We start from the raw sequence: 13,065 nt of genomic DNA, 5'->3' as shown, positions 1-13,065 counted from the left end.
AAAAGGAAGATAAGGAAAAGGAAGACAAGAAAGAGAAAGAAAGAACCAGAACAGAAGAGGAAGGAAGGAAGCAAACCGGCTGGGGAATTCTGGGAGTTGAAGCCCCTCCCTCCTCAAGCAGCCACGGTTGGGCACCCCCCCCCCCTTCTAAGCTCTCCGGATCATTTCAATCCCGCTTTCCCCCCCAGCCTCCTCCCACCTTCAGCAAATCTCCCAACTTTGGAACCCGGGTGTTTGGGGCCAGGGGGGGCTCGCCCCCCAGGAAAGCTGCATCCCCTCTTTTGGGAGGGGGGGAGGGGGGATGGGTGTGCATTAACCCTTGAGCCTCCTCACTGGCCCCGCAGAGCCCCGTGCAGACGTGGGCTGGGGATGGGGGTGCAAGGGGAAACTGGGGGGGGGGTCTTGGTAGACTGACTTATTTGGGGCTTCTCTGCCCCCCCCCCGCCCCCAGGATCTCTTCCAGAGGCACCGAGGGGTCTTGAGGGACGGAGAGAAGGTCCTGCAAATCCTCCCGGGGTCGGTGGTCACAGTGAGGACCAGCCGAGGGAAGTACCGGGCAAAGCGCCTAGTGGTCACAGTCGGTGCATGGACCAATCAGCTCCTGGCTCCCTTGGGGCTGCAGCTGCCTCTTCAGGTAAGCAGGGAAGACCCCCCCCCTGCCAAAAAAGAAGGTGGGGGTCGGAGGACTGTCAATAATTGGGGTGCAAGGCCGCCCGTAAGGAGGGTCGGTGGTGGGGAGCACTCTGCACATAGTCCTCGACTTACGACCGCAATTGAGCCAGGAATTTCATTGCTAAGCGAGAGAGTTGCGTAGTCCTCGACGTACGACTGCAATTGACCCTGGAAACTGGCCGTGTTAAGTGGGAGGTTGGCCTTCCACCTGTCTGAAATAGCATAGGGCTTCCTGTCTGAGCAGGGGGTTGGACTAGAAGACCTCCAAGGTCCCTTCCTACTCTGTTATGTTGTTATCTATCCTTCCTTCCCTCCTTCCTTCCTTCCTTCCTTCCTTCCTCCCTCCCTTTCTTCCTTCTATAGTATTATTGAAGAGCAGGTGGGAAGGAGGGAAGCTCCATTTTTCTGTCTATCTGTCTGTCTGCCTGTCTTTCTTTCCCTTTTCGCTTTTTTCCTTCCTTCCTTCCATAGAATTATAGAAGGCTAGGTGATACTGTAGCTCCTTCCTTCCTTCCTTTCCTCTCTCCCTCTTTCTTTCTTTCCTTCCTTCCTTCCTTCCTCCACCTGTCTGAAATAGAATAGGGCTTCCTATCTGAGCAGGGGGCTGGACTAGAAGACCTCCAAGGTCCCTTCCAATTCTGTTGTTCTGTTATTTAAGCAGGAGTCCTTCTGCCAGGGGTGTCCGTGCTGGCTGGGGAATTCTGGGAGTTGAAGTCCATAAGTCTTAAAGCTCCTAAGGTTGGACACTCCTTACCATTGCTAAGTGACACAGCCATTAAGGGAGTTTTGCCCCGTTTAACGACCTTGCCACAGTCGTTAAGCAAATCACTTAAGTCAGGAGCATGGTTGTTAAGCGAACCCATTTGCTCGTCAGAAGGTTGCAAAAGGGGGTCACGTCTCCCGGGACACTGCGACCGTCATAAACATGAACCAGTTGCCAAGTATCCAAATGTTGGTCACCTGTCCACCGTGACCGTCGTAAGTGTGAAAAATGGCCCCACCTCACTTTTTTTCAGTGCTGTTGTAACTTTGAACGGTGGCTAAACGAACCGTTGTAAGTCCGAGGACCACCCTGTGCCAGTTTGCAGGGGAATTGCAGAATTTAAACCGCCTCCTTCTGCCCGCCAGGGAACGGGGCAAAGGCCACCCGAGTGAACTGGCAGAGTCCAAGGGCCTTGCCAAGGCCATGCCCTTCGGTGCCAAGGCTGCCCTGCTCCAAGAACCCGCAAAGGGGGACCCCGGATGTCGCCCACCTTCCTCAGCCCCATTTCCCTTTTCAGCCGCTGCGCGTCCAAGTTTGCTACCTGCGGGCGAAGGCGCCAGGCCCCCGGGGCTTCCTTGGGCACCCTGCGTGTTTCCTGGGCATCGGCCTCAACCAAGACGACCACCACTTCTACGGCTTGCAGGCTGGGGAGTACCCGGATCTGATCAAGGTGAGGAGGAAGGGGCTGGAGCAGGTCAAGGAATCGGGGAGGGGTCTTCGCGCCGGCTTCATTTTACAACCAAGCGGCTCCAGGCGGGTGACTGCATCTTTTGCCCCAAGATGGAAGATGCCAGGCACAACGCATCAGCCCCGAGCAAGAACCTCAGTCAATTCAAGGTAGTCCTCGACTTACGACCACAATTGAGCCCCCAATTTCTTTCTTTCTCTGAGAGAGAAAGTGGTTCAGTGAGTTTGGCCCCCATTTTATAACCTTTCTTGTCTCCGTTGTTAAGTGAATCCTTGCAGTTGTTCAGTGAGTCACATGGTTGTTATGTGAATCTGGCTTCCCTTTGATAGGGAGGGTCGCAAAAAGGGATCACAAGACCCCGGGACGCTGTGACCGTCATAAATATGAGTCAGTTGCCAAGTGCCTGAATTTTGACCAGGTGACCGATCACGGGGATGCCGCAACGGTCGTAAATGTGAAACCTGGTCCTAAGTCTCTTACCTTCAGTGCTGTTGTAACTTTGAAGGGTCACGAAATGAATGGTTGTAAGTCGAGGACTCCCTGTGCTTAACTGGCCCCAGCAGAATTCCCGAAGGTTCGTATTGAGCTCCTTTGCGGCAATGCAAGAACTCTAAGCTGATGACGCCCTTAACTCCCTCCCCAGTTCTCTTCTGCTGCCCCAGGAAAGGAGCAACCGGATCTCCTCTCAGCCGCCGTCAGGGAGGGTCCTGGGAATCTGGCCCTGGGCGGCCATGAGACTCACGCTCTGTTCTGGCATCAGAAGCCCCCCCCCCCCCCAAATCAGCCCTTGGCCCGAATCCATTACTTTGGGTAATGAGGAAACAACCTACAAGAAAACAACCTCCTTCTTTTTCCAACCACATTCCCTTCCAGAACTGATGATGAAACCTAGTTCACTCATGAAACGTCTGCAAGAAAACAAGTTCAGGGGGCAGTAATGAACCTACAGTCCTTTTCTTCCTCCTCCTCCTCCTCCTCCTCCTCCCCCTCCTCCTTTTTGCACAGCACACTCCCTTCTAGCACTGGTGATGTTAGCTAGTTCGGTCATGAAAGGTCTGCAAGAAAAGAGCCAAGCTCAGAGAGCCCCCAGGAGCCCCCCTTGTCTGTCTGTCTGTCTCCTGCCAGGTCTGCTACCACCACGGCTGCCCCACAGACCCCGACAAGCCCAGCCAGGAGGGCGGGGTCTCTCCTGCGGAAGACCTCCAGCGCCTGCAGGATTTCGTCAGCAAGTATCTGCCAGGCCTCGATCCGGAGCCTGCAGTCCGAGAATGGTGCTTATACACGGTAAGGAGGGGGACCCCCCCCAGGCCCCCTTGTCTTCCCCTCAAATCCGGGAGTCCCTCCGAGGCACCACTTTTACTCCCCCCCCACACACACACACCCAAGCCTGCACAGAGGCATAGAAATCTGTTGATTGTTAAGAGGGAAAGTTGCATCTTTGCAAACCATGAAAACCTTTTCAATAATCAGCAGGTCTCCCTGCCCTTATATGCAGTCCTCGATGTACAACCGTTCATTTAGTGACCGTTCAAAGTTATAACGGCACTGAAAAGAATGACTTAGGACCATTTTTCACACTTATGACCATTGCAGCCTCCATGTGTCACGTGACTTTTATTCAGCCCCTTGGCAACTGACTCCTATTTACGACAGTCGCAGGTCCCGGGGTCATGTGCTCCCCTTTTGCAACCTTCTGAGTCAACGGCGAAGCCTAATTCGCTTAATGACCGTGTGATTCACTGGATAGATGGATAGAGAGACAGAGATAGAGAGATGGATAGTGATAGATGGATAGAAGGATAGATGGATAGATGGATATAGAGAGATGGATAGATGCATGGAGATAGAGAGATAGAGAGATGGATAGAGATAGATGGATAGATAGAGAGATAGATGGATAGATGGAAAGAGAGACAGAGATAGAGAGATGAATAGAGATAGATGGATAGAGAGAGAGAGGGACATATGGAAAGAGAGACAGAGATAGAGAGATGAATAGAGAGAGATGGATAGAGAGAGAGAGAGAGAGAGAGAGAAATAGGTAGATGGATGGATGGATGTATAATAGATGGATAGAGATAGATAGAGAGATGGATGGATGGATGGATGGATGGATGGATGGATGGATGGATGGATGGATGGATGGATAGAGATGGATGGATGGATGGAGAGAGACAGATAGAGAGATGGATAGATGGATATAGAGAGATGGATGGATGGATAGAGAGACAGAGATAGAGAGAGAAATAGGTAGATGGATGGATGGATGTATAATAGATGGATAGAGATAGATAGAGAGATGGATGTATAGATGGATGTATAGATGGATGGATGGATGGATGGATGGATAGAGATGGATGGATGGATGGAGAGAGACAGATAGAGAGATGGATAGATGGATATAGAGAGATGGATGGATGGATAGAGAGACAGAGATAGAGAGATGGATAGAGATAGATAGATAGCGAGAGAGAGAGAGATGGATAGATGGATAGAGATAGAGAGATGGATGGATAGAGAGACAGAGATAGAGAATGGATAGAGATAGATGGATAAAGATAGAGAGATAGATGGATAGAGATAGATGGACGGATGGATGGATGGTTATATATACATAGATTTATTGCCTGTTTTGCTCATCCAGCTTGAAATCTGCCTGTCTCGGGAATTATGGGAGTTGTAGTCCAGAAGGCTTAAGTTGGCATACTTGCCCCCCCCCCCCGATCTATGCTGTGCCACCTGCCTTCCCAGCCACCCAGAGGCTGACTCCCACCTTCCCCCAAAACCCCTAAGCCTGAATTTCCTCTGCTGTCTCTTTTCCCCCCTCCCCTCCAGAACACTCCAGACGGGGACTTCATTCTGGACCGACACCCCCGCTTTGAGAACGTGATCATCGGAGCCGGGTTTTCAGGTAAAGGGGGGAGGGGGGGCCTGGGAAGAATCCCTTGCTGAAAGGGCATCATTTCTCCTGGAGCCTTATCTTCAGGGGCTACTCTCCAGGAAAGCCTCCCTGTTCAAGCACAGTCTCTCTTTCTACAAGAGCTTGCAATTAAGGAGAAACTTCCCAGCAGTGAGGGCAATTAACCAGGGGAAGAGCTCGCCCCCAGAAGGAGCGCCTGCTGCTCCATCACTGCAGGCTTTCAAGAAGTGTTTAGACCAGCGGTTCTCAACCTGTGGGTCGGGACCCCCTTGTGGGTCGAAGGGCCCTTGCACAGGAGTCGCCTAGGACCATCGGAAAACACACATTTTCAATGGTCATAGGAACCGAGACACCAATTTGATGGTTGGGGTCACCACAACATGAGGAACTGTATTAAAGGGTCGCGGCATTGGGAAGGCTGAGAACCCCTGGCTTAGACAGTCACTTATCTGAAATGGTATCATCTGAAATGGTATCATATCATTTGAACCTTCCTGAAGCTAGGATTGGAGCTGCTGGAGAGAAGGGGGGGTGAGTCACAAGACAAAGACACTGAGGTGGGGGCCCTTAAACTCCATATCATTTGAATCTTCCTGAAGCTAGGATTGGAGCTGCTGGAGAGAAGGAGGGGGTGAGTCACAAGACAAAGACACTGAGGTGGGGGCCCTTAAACTCCATATCATTTGAACCTTCCTGAAGCTAGGATTGGAGCTGCTGGAGAGAAGGGGGGGTGAGTCACAAGACAAAGACACTGAGGTGGGGGCCCTTAAACTCCATATCATTTGAACCTTCCTGAAGCTAGGATTGGAGCTGCTGGAGAGAAGGAGGGGGTGAGTCACAAGACAAAGACACTGAGGTGGGGGCCCTTAAACTCCATATCATTTGAACCTTCCTGAAGCTAGGATTGGAGCTGCTGGAGAGAAGGAGGGGGTGAGTCACAAGACAAAGACACTGAGGTGGGGGCCCTTAAACTCCATATCATTTGAACCTTCCTGAAGCTAGGATTGGAGCTGCTGGAGAGAAGGAGGGGGTGAGTCACAAGACAAAGACACTGAGGTGGGGGCCCTTAAACTCCATATCATTTGAACCTTCCTGAAGCTAGGATTGGAGCTGCTGGAGAGAAGGAGGGGGTGAGTCACAAGACAAAGACACTGAGGTGGGGGCCCTTAAACTCCATATCATTTGAACCTTCCTGAAGCTAGGATTGGAGCTGCTGGAGAGAAGGAGGGGGTGAGTCACAAGACAAAGACACTGAGGTGGGGGCCCTTAAACTCCATATCATTTGAACCTTCCTGAAGCTAGGATTGGAGCTGCTGGAGAGAAGGAGGGGGTGAGTCACAAGACAAAGACACTGAGGTGGGGGCCCTTAAACTCCATATCATTTGAACCTTCCTGAAGCTAGGATTGGAGCTGCTGGAGAGAAGGGGGGGGTGAGTCACAAGACAAAGACACTGAGGTGGGGGCCCATATATCTATAATATAATATAATCATATATCTATAAACCAAAATAGCAATAATACATTCTGGATTAGTGTGTTTGAGATTGTGATTTTATTTATTTCAAAATGACTGGCTTAGTTCAATGTAATAGCTGTTTTGCACCTGTCTTTCGCAGTACTCTTTTCAAATTTGGATACTGTCCCCTTTGTAAACAAATTACAAGTCTACATGGGCAGATTACCTATCTAGAATCTGTAATCTGTGCTCTCCAAGCAGAAACTAGGTGTCTACGTCAGCCATTCCACTCTATGGTGAAGCCACACTATCAGCCCCCTCTGCCACAAAGATCTTGCAGGAGAAGAGCTGTCTGGACAACTGTGGGATCTGGCAGGTTGAGAGCTGTGAACCATAAACACAAAGCTTTTGCTGTGACCCAGCAAAACAGATATAGTGCCCTTGCTGACCTTAATGGGGACACTAAAGAGATAGGTCAAGGCAGTTGTGATAATGATGACTCAAATAAGCAGGGGATCGTGGTCCAAAACGAAGAACTTTCTTCGGAAAGGCGAAAAGGGGAACCAGGTATCACACATCAGTCGCAGAAGAAGATCAAGGTATGTAAAAAGAGAAGTCACCTTCTGGTTGGTGATTCAATCATAAGAGATGTTAATTTAGGAGAGGATACGGAGGTTTTAAAAGAGGTCAGGTGTCTGCCAGGTGCTACTGCCAGCAGAGACAAGAGGCGTATTCTTAAGATAGTCAAGAATGCAAGTAAGGACTGTGACGTTGATGCTATTATACATCTTGGCACTAATGATCTATCCCAGAAAGATGTACTTTCTGTGCAGAATGATTTCCAGAACTTGGGGTATGAACTTAATAGTATAGGTTGTAGGCTTATCTTTTCAGAGGTTTTACCTGTATATAAGGAACAAAAAGGGAAGGGCCAGCGTGTAGCAGAGTTTAATGTTTGGCTAAAGGAGTGGTGTAAAAGGGAAGGCTTTGGTTTTATTAGTCATGAAGCCTGTAGCTGGTCCAATGAAAAACTGTACAAAAGAGATGGGTTGCACCCATCCAAGAAAGGAACTGAGTTACTTGGCATTAAATTCACAGATTTTCTTGATAAACATTTAAACTGAAGAGCGGGGACAGAGAATTAATAGATACAGAACATCTCTGTCCCCAGCAAACTAAAATTCATAGGGTTATAAATGCATGTAACATAGATGTGTGTGTGGGTAAGATTATCACTCCTGCTGTCAAGCAAAACCAAGCATGTAATAGTGATTGTCATACCATGTGCATGAATCACACAAGTGGCAAGAAAATAGGGGCAGTCAGGCATAATACAGGTTATGTAGACAGTAAACACAAGGTCAATCAAAATGGACTCAAATGTCTATATACCAATGCACAGAGTATGAGGAATAAACAGGGAGAATTAGAAATTCAAGTAAAAGAGGGCAGATATGATATTATTGCCATTACAGAAACTTGGTGGGATGAAACTGACAAATGGAACATACAGCTAGAAGGATTTAAATTATTTAAAAGAAATAGACCAAATAAAAGAGGAGGTGGAGTTGCACTATATATAAGAAATAACTATGTCTCTACAGAAATAGAGCACAACAATAATGAGAACTATCTTGAATGCATTTGGGTCAATATTAAAGGTTGTGGGGGAAATGACATTGCCATAGGTCTATACTACAGGCCACCCAACCAAGCAGAGGAAGAAGATGAACTTTTTGCTAGTCAGCTAACTAAGGTATGTAGGAAGCACACCACAATAGTAATGGGAGATTTTAACTACCCTGACATCAACTGGGAAACAAACTCTGCACCAAGTGGAAGATCCAACAGGTTCCTAACAAACCTAGCAGACAACTTTGTTTTCCAAAAAGTAGAGAAGGAAACAAGGGGATCAGCCATACTGGACTTAATTCTCACTAACAGAGAGGAAATGATAGAAGGTGTTGAAGCCATAGGAACCCTGGGGGCAAGTGACCATGCAATATTGGAATTCAACATTATCCAAACACAAGTAGTAGAACAAAGTCAAACTAGAGTCTTGGACTTTAAGAAAGCTAATTTCAATAAACTTAGAGAGAGCTTGGGAAAAATTCCATGGATGAGAATCCTCGAGGGGAAAACAACTCAAGAAGCTTGGGAAATTTTGAAAAATGAGATTAGAAAAGCCCAGTCTAACACAATACCAATGAAGAAGAAAAACAACAGCTCCCAAAAGAAACCAGCATGGCTGCACAAAGAACTATCTGACAAACTGAAAGACAAAAAAAGTAAGTATAAAAAGTGGAAGGAGGGGGACATAACTAAGGCAGAATATCAGCAAATAGCCCGAGCCTGTAAAGATGAAGTGAGGAAAGCTAAGGCTCACAATGAAGAAAGGCTTGCCACAAAAGTAAAAATTAACAAAAAAAGCTTCTTCCAACATGTTAAAAACAAGAAAAAAGTTAAGGAAACAATTGGTCCATTGCTAGGAGAAAGTGGCAAGAAGGTGACAAGCAACAGGGAGAAAGCAGAACTATTTAACTCATGTTTTGCATCTGTCTTTACACAAAGGGATAAAACAGTCCAACCTATCAAAAGCAGCACCACAAAATTAGGAACACAAATTGAAATAGGGAAGAAAATGGTAAGTGAGCACCTGTCTACCCTAGATGAGTTCAAATCACCAGGACCGGATGGATTACACCCCAGAGTTCTGAAGGAACTAGCAGATGAGATCTCAGAACCACTGAATTATATCTTTCAGAGATCCTGGAACACCGGGGAACTACCAGAGGACTGGAAAAGAGCTGATGTGGTTCCCATCTTCAAAAAAGGGAAAAAATTAGATCCAGGAAACTACAGACCTATCAGCCTAACCTCAATACCAGGAAAGATTCTGGAAAAAATAATCAAGCAACGAATTTGCGAACACCTAGAAGCAAACAAAGTAATAGCCAAAAGCCAACATGGATTTGTCAAAAACAGATCATGCCAGACTAATCTTATTGCATTCTTTGATAATGTGACAAAATTAGTGGACCAGAGGAATGCAGTTGATATAGTTTACTTGGACTTCAGTAAGGCTTTTGATAAGGTAGACCATAACCTACTACTAGATAAAGTAGAAGAATGTGGGTTAGACAGCATCACCACCAGATGGATTGGTAACTGGCTGACCAACCGCACTCAACGTGTAGTTCTCAATGGAACTGCATCTACATGGAGGGAAGTATGCAGTGGAGTACCCCAAGGCTCTGTTTTAGGCCCAGTACTCTTCAACATCTTCATCAATGATTTGGATGAGGGAATAAATGGGGAACTCATCAAATTTGCAGATGATACCAAGCTGGCAGGAATAGCCAACACTCCAGAAGATAGGCTTAAGATACAGAAGGATCTGGACAAACTTGAACATTGGGCACTATCTAATAAAATGAAATTCAATGGTGAAAAGAGTAAGGTTCTACATTTAGGCAACAAAAACGGAATGCACAGGTACAGTATAGGTGATACCTTACTCAGTAGTAGTAACTGTGAAAGGGATCTTGGAGTCCTAGTGGACAACCATTTAAATATGAGCCAGCAGTGTGCAGCAGCTGCCAAAAAAGCCAACACAGTTCTAGGCTGCATCAACAGAGGGATAGAATCAAGATCACGTGAAGTGTTAATACCACTTTATAATGCCTTGGTAAAGCCACACTTGGAATACTGCATTCAGTTCTGGTCGCCACGATGTAGAAAAGATGTGGAGACTCTAGAAAGAGTGCAGAGAAGAGCAACAAAGATGATTAGGGGACTGGAGACTAAAACATATGAAGAACGGTTGCAAGAACTAGGTATGTCTAGCTTAAGAGAAAGAAGGACTAGGGGAGACATGATAGCATTATTCCAATATCTCAGAGGTTGCCACAAAGAAGAGAGAGTCAAACTATTCTCCAAAGCACCTGAGGGTAGAACAAGAAGCAATGGGTGGAAACTAATCAAGGAGAGAAGCAACTTAGAACTGAGGAGAAATTTCCTGACAGTGAGAACAATTAATCAGTGGAACAGAAGTTGCCTCCAGAAGTTGTGAATGCCCCAACACTGGAAGTCTTTAAGAAGATGTTGGATAGCTATTTGTCTGAAACGGTATAGGGTTTCCTGCCTAGGCAGGGGGTTGGACTAGAAGACCTCCAAGGTCCCTTCCAACTCTACTATTGTATTGTATTGTATTGTATATAGGTCCTCCTGGCTGAGCAGGGGGCTGGACTAGAAAACCTCCAAGGTCCCTTCCAACTTCTCCTCTCCTCTCTTCTCCCCTTCCCTTTCTCTTTCTCTTTTTCTTCCGTTCCCTTCTCTTTCTCTTCTCTTCCCTTCTCTTTCTCTTTCTCTTCTCTTCTCTTCCCTTTCTCTTCTCTTCTTCTCTTCTCTTCCCTTCCCCTTCTCTTCTCTTCCCTTCTTTCTCTTCCCTTTCTCTTTCTCCTTCTCTTCTTTTCCCTTCCCTTCTCTTCCCTTCCCTTCTTTCTCTTCTCTTCCCTTCCCTTCTCCTTCTCTTCTCTTTCCTTCCCTTTCTCTCTCTTTCTCTTCTCTTTCTTTCTCTTCCCTTCTTTCTCTTCCCTTCTCTTTTTCTTCTCTTCTATCTCTTCCATTATATTCTATTCTTCATTCCAATATTCTCTTCTCTTCTACTCTTCTCTTCTCTATTCCAATATTCTGTTGTATTCTATTTTCATATTGTGTTCTACTCAAGCGAGTTGTGTCCCATTTTACGACCTTGCTTGCCACAGCCGAAGCGAATCGCCGAGTAACACAGTTGTAAGGGGAATCTGGCTTCCTGCTTGTCAGAAGGTCGCAAAAGTGGATCACAGGGACCCCCGGGGACACTGCAACCGTCATAAATACGAGTCAGTTGCCAAGTGCCTGAATTTTGATCATGTCAGCGCAAAGGTCGTACGTGTGAAAAACGGTCATAAGTGGATTTTTTTCAGTGCTGTTGTAACTTTGGGCAGTCACTAAATCAATGTTTGTAAGTCGGGGACTGCAAGAACATGCAGGGCAGGGAAAGAAAGCGAAGAGGGGAATTATGCATCCGTTTCTCCCTTTTTGTCTCTTCTGCAGGCCACGGGTTCAAGTTTGCCCCAGTCGTGGGAAAAATCCTGTGTGAACTGAGCCTGGGGGAGCAGCCCACCTACGACCTCACCCCCTTTCGGCTTGGCCGCTTCCAGGGGCCCCCCAAAGCGAATTTGTGATCTCCATCTGGCAGAGCCCCCCCTCATGACAGTCCATCTTACTAGCAGTGACTGTGAGAGGGATCTTGGAGTCTTAGTGGACAACCAGCTAAATAGGAGCCAGCCAAAAAAGCCAACGCAATCCTAAGGTCCACGGACAGAGCGATACAATCAAGATCAAGGGAGGAACTAACACCACTCTATAAAGCCTTAGTAAGGCCACACCTAGAATCCTGAATCCAGTTTCTGACAGGGAGAACCATCAACCCATGGAACAAAAGTTGCCTTCAGAAGTTGTGGGAGCTTCATCCCTGGAAGCTTTTAAGAAGAGACTGGGCTGCCATCAGTCAGAAATGGTGTAGGGTCTCCTGCTTGGGCGGGCGGTTGGACTAGATGACCTCCAAGGTACCTTCCAACTCTGTTAATCTGAATCTACAGTATCTAAGATGATCAAAGTCCTGGAGGCTAAAATGTACGATGAGCAGGAACTGGGCCTGGCTAGTCTAGGGAAGAGAAGGACCAGGGGAGACAGGAGAGCATCTTCCAATATTTGAGGAGGGGCTGCCCCAGAGAGGAGTTAGGGGGTCTAGCTATTTAGTCACCATTATATGAAAAAGAGACTCTAGAAAGAGTGCAGAAAGAGCAACCAAGAGGATTAGGCTAAATGGAGGCTAAAACAGACGATGAATGGTTGCAGGAACTGGGCATTTCTAGCAGAGGTGGGTTCCTACTGGTATGGCTGAACCAGTAGTGATTGGGTGGCCTGGGTCGCTGCAACTGCCCCCGATCCAGTTCTGATTTTTGGTTCTGCGCAAGTACAAAACAATTGTAATTGCACAAGTTAAGTACTTTGAGCACTTTGCATGTGCATAGCAACGTATGTGGTTTCCACCAAGGTCCACTGATACCAGCAGGAACTCATTCAAATCTGATTGGCTGAAAGCCCTGCCGGAGCCCGATAAAACGGCTGCTGCCGGACGAGACCTTCGCTGGATCCTAGATTGCAAGTCACTAATAAAGAGCTGCTGTTACTGACGCCTGAGTCTGCCTCATCTCTTCCCACGATCTAACAGCACACATTTAATGTTTCCCCTTTTTAAAAATGTTTTGCGCGTGTGCAGACCGGTTTTTGTGCAAATGTGCACACACGCAGAGCGCACATCTGGCGTGCTGGTGAGTGAAGCAAACCAGCAGTAATGCCGGGACCAACGCACCCCAATGGCTACTCTGGTGAAGAGAAGGACCAAGGGAGACATGAGGGCATCGTCCAATATTTGAGGACAATCAACCCCTGGAACAGAAGTTGCCTTCAGAAGTTGTGGGAGCTTCACCACTGGAGGCTTTCAAGAAGAGACTGGA

At 47.3% G+C, this 13,065-nt stretch overlaps 1 protein-coding gene across 3 annotated transcripts in view; it reads left to right on the top strand.

Moving 5' to 3' along the window:
* PIPOX (pipecolic acid and sarcosine oxidase) overlaps positions 1-12,741 on the top strand; it is an 18,513-nt gene extending 5,772 nt beyond the window's left edge. Inside the window, exons 4-8 of one of the 3 annotated variants that reach the window (XM_081943734.1) lie at positions 452-634; positions 1,953-2,105; positions 3,249-3,407; positions 4,959-5,034; positions 11,597-12,741. In XM_081943734.1, coding sequence (XP_081799860.1) covers positions 452-634; positions 1,953-2,105; positions 3,249-3,407; positions 4,959-5,034; positions 11,597-11,727 — 702 coding nt within the window. In that variant the 3' untranslated portion in view covers positions 11,728-12,741. The remainder of the gene's footprint in view (positions 1-451; positions 635-1,952; positions 2,106-3,248; positions 3,408-4,958; positions 5,035-11,596) is intronic. The other 2 variants (XM_081943736.1, XM_081943735.1) reach the window with 2 other exon arrangements.
* Positions 12,742-13,065: the final 324 nt, after the last annotated feature.

The sequence above is a fragment of the Natrix helvetica genome, assembly GCF_964273705.1.
Source record: "Natrix helvetica genome assembly, chromosome: 2".
NCBI classification, from domain to species: Eukaryota; Metazoa; Chordata; class Lepidosauria; order Squamata; family Natricidae; genus Natrix; species Natrix helvetica.
The sequence above is the reverse complement of the archived record's forward strand: the minus strand, read 5'-3'. Positions and strand labels throughout refer to the sequence as shown.